This window comes from Fukomys damarensis, unplaced genomic scaffold (assembly GCF_012274545.1).
Source record: "Fukomys damarensis isolate Sample0158 unplaced genomic scaffold, DMR_v1.0_HiC HiC_scaffold_27, whole genome shotgun sequence".
NCBI classification, from domain to species: domain Eukaryota; kingdom Metazoa; phylum Chordata; class Mammalia; order Rodentia; family Bathyergidae; genus Fukomys; species Fukomys damarensis.
The window spans coordinates 3,309,525-3,311,058 of record NW_022900939.1 but is presented as its reverse complement, the minus strand read 5'-3'; the positions used below and the strand labels follow the sequence as shown (position 1 = coordinate 3,311,058).

The 1,534-nt window shown below is 65.6% G+C and overlaps 1 protein-coding gene across 1 annotated transcript in view; it reads left to right on the top strand.

Annotated features, from left to right (window-relative positions):
- The window catches only part of Smtnl1 (smoothelin like 1), an 8,176-nt gene that overhangs the window by 2,263 nt on the left and 4,379 nt on the right, over positions 1-1,534 (top strand). The window contains exons 3-6 of the mRNA XM_033756606.1: positions 124-662; positions 897-1,041; positions 1,116-1,167; positions 1,236-1,374. Coding sequence (XP_033612497.1) covers positions 124-662; positions 897-1,041; positions 1,116-1,167; positions 1,236-1,374 — 875 coding nt within the window. The remainder of the gene's footprint in view (positions 1-123; positions 663-896; positions 1,042-1,115; positions 1,168-1,235; positions 1,375-1,534) is intronic.

Here is a 1,534-nt window from a genome sequence, read left to right as displayed (position 1 = left end):
GGGAAACTCGGCCGGGCCGGGGAAACTCGGCCACGGCCAGGGAGGATGCAGGGCACCAAGGCTTTCTGCGACATCCTCCCGGGGGCAGGGGCAGGGCTGACCTGGCCCCGGTCTTCTTTCTAGACATGGAGTCCAAGGAAGGGAAGCTGGCCGAGGAGGGGAGCAGGGTCTCCCCAGCCACAGAGGAGCCCGAGATGTCAGGGGCTTCCGCTAAGGCGACCGCAGCCCCGGCGGGGAAGACGGACGTGGAGGATGCTGTCCCCACAGGGCCGCAGGGTGAAGCTGGGCGGCTAGAGGAGAAGCAAGGGGGGGAGCCCCAGAAGGAGGCCGGCGGGAAGGAGGCCAGCAGAAAGGAGGAGGAGGCCACAGTGGCCTCTCTGGAGACAGTGGACAGGAAGGAGGAGACCAGAGCTGAACCCCGGGAGGACGGGGAAGGGCAGGAGGCCACGCCGGCTGCACAGAAGCCAGTCCATGAGAAAGAGGTCCCAGCGGAACCTGAGGAGAAAGACAGAGGAAACGGCAAAGACAAACCCACGCCCACAGAGGCTGGCGGGCACGATGCCGTCCAAGAGGCCACAGCAGGACCTCAGAAGGCAGCTGTGGACAACAAACCCCCAGAGGCTGATGGAAAGGAGGAGGCCGAAAGGGGTGCAGAGGAAATGGTGAGTGAGGCAGAGAAGGAAAGGTCACTGCCCCCAGCCACAGAGCTCTAAGACCCATGTAATCCCAGTACTCCGGAGGCTGAGACAGGAGGATCTCTGTAGGTTCCCTTGGGAGGGCCGTCTACCTCCAAGGGTCTTGGGGCCTGGGGCAGGGCAGGAGCGGGATGCCAGCCTCATAAAGCCTAGATAGGTACTGGTGGGACCAAGAGCCCACAGGGACTCTGCCCCTTCCAGGAGCCCAGAGGCCCCGGGGAAGAGCAAGAGCAGTATGAGGACAGAGAGCCGGAGGAGGGACTCATGGGGGCCCCCAGCTCCCCTGAGGAGTGGCCCGAGAGCCCCACCGAGAGCCCCACCGAGGAGGGCCCCAGCCTCAGGCCAGGTGAGCCAGCGGGTGTGCAGCTCGGGGGTGCAGAGAGCAGTCAGGGAGCCCAGTGTCTGCCCTGTTTCCCGCAGATGGAGAGGGCCCGGCGCCCACAGCCTCAGAAGAGACCGGCCCTGGGGACAGGTAAGGCAGGGGCTCCAGCCCTGTGACCCTCACCCCTGCCTGGGACTCGAGAGCCCTTCACCCTGCAGGCCCCAGAACCCACAGCATGAGGAGTTCGGGCCCTCGGCACTGCCTCAGTGTGGCTCCTTACCCGCTGCCCGGCAGCTCAGAGGTCAGCATCACCTGGGGAGCCCGGACCAGGGCTCTCTGCTCACCGGCTGCATGACCGTGGCCCTGGCACTAAACCTCCGTTTTGCTTTGTTGAGACAGGGTCTCACTATGTAGGTCAGGCTGGCCTCGAAATCGCGGCGATCCTCCTGCCTCAGCCTCCCGAGTGCTGGCATGAGAGGCGCGCGCGCGCCCCAGGCCAGGCTTCTGCGGGTCCCTG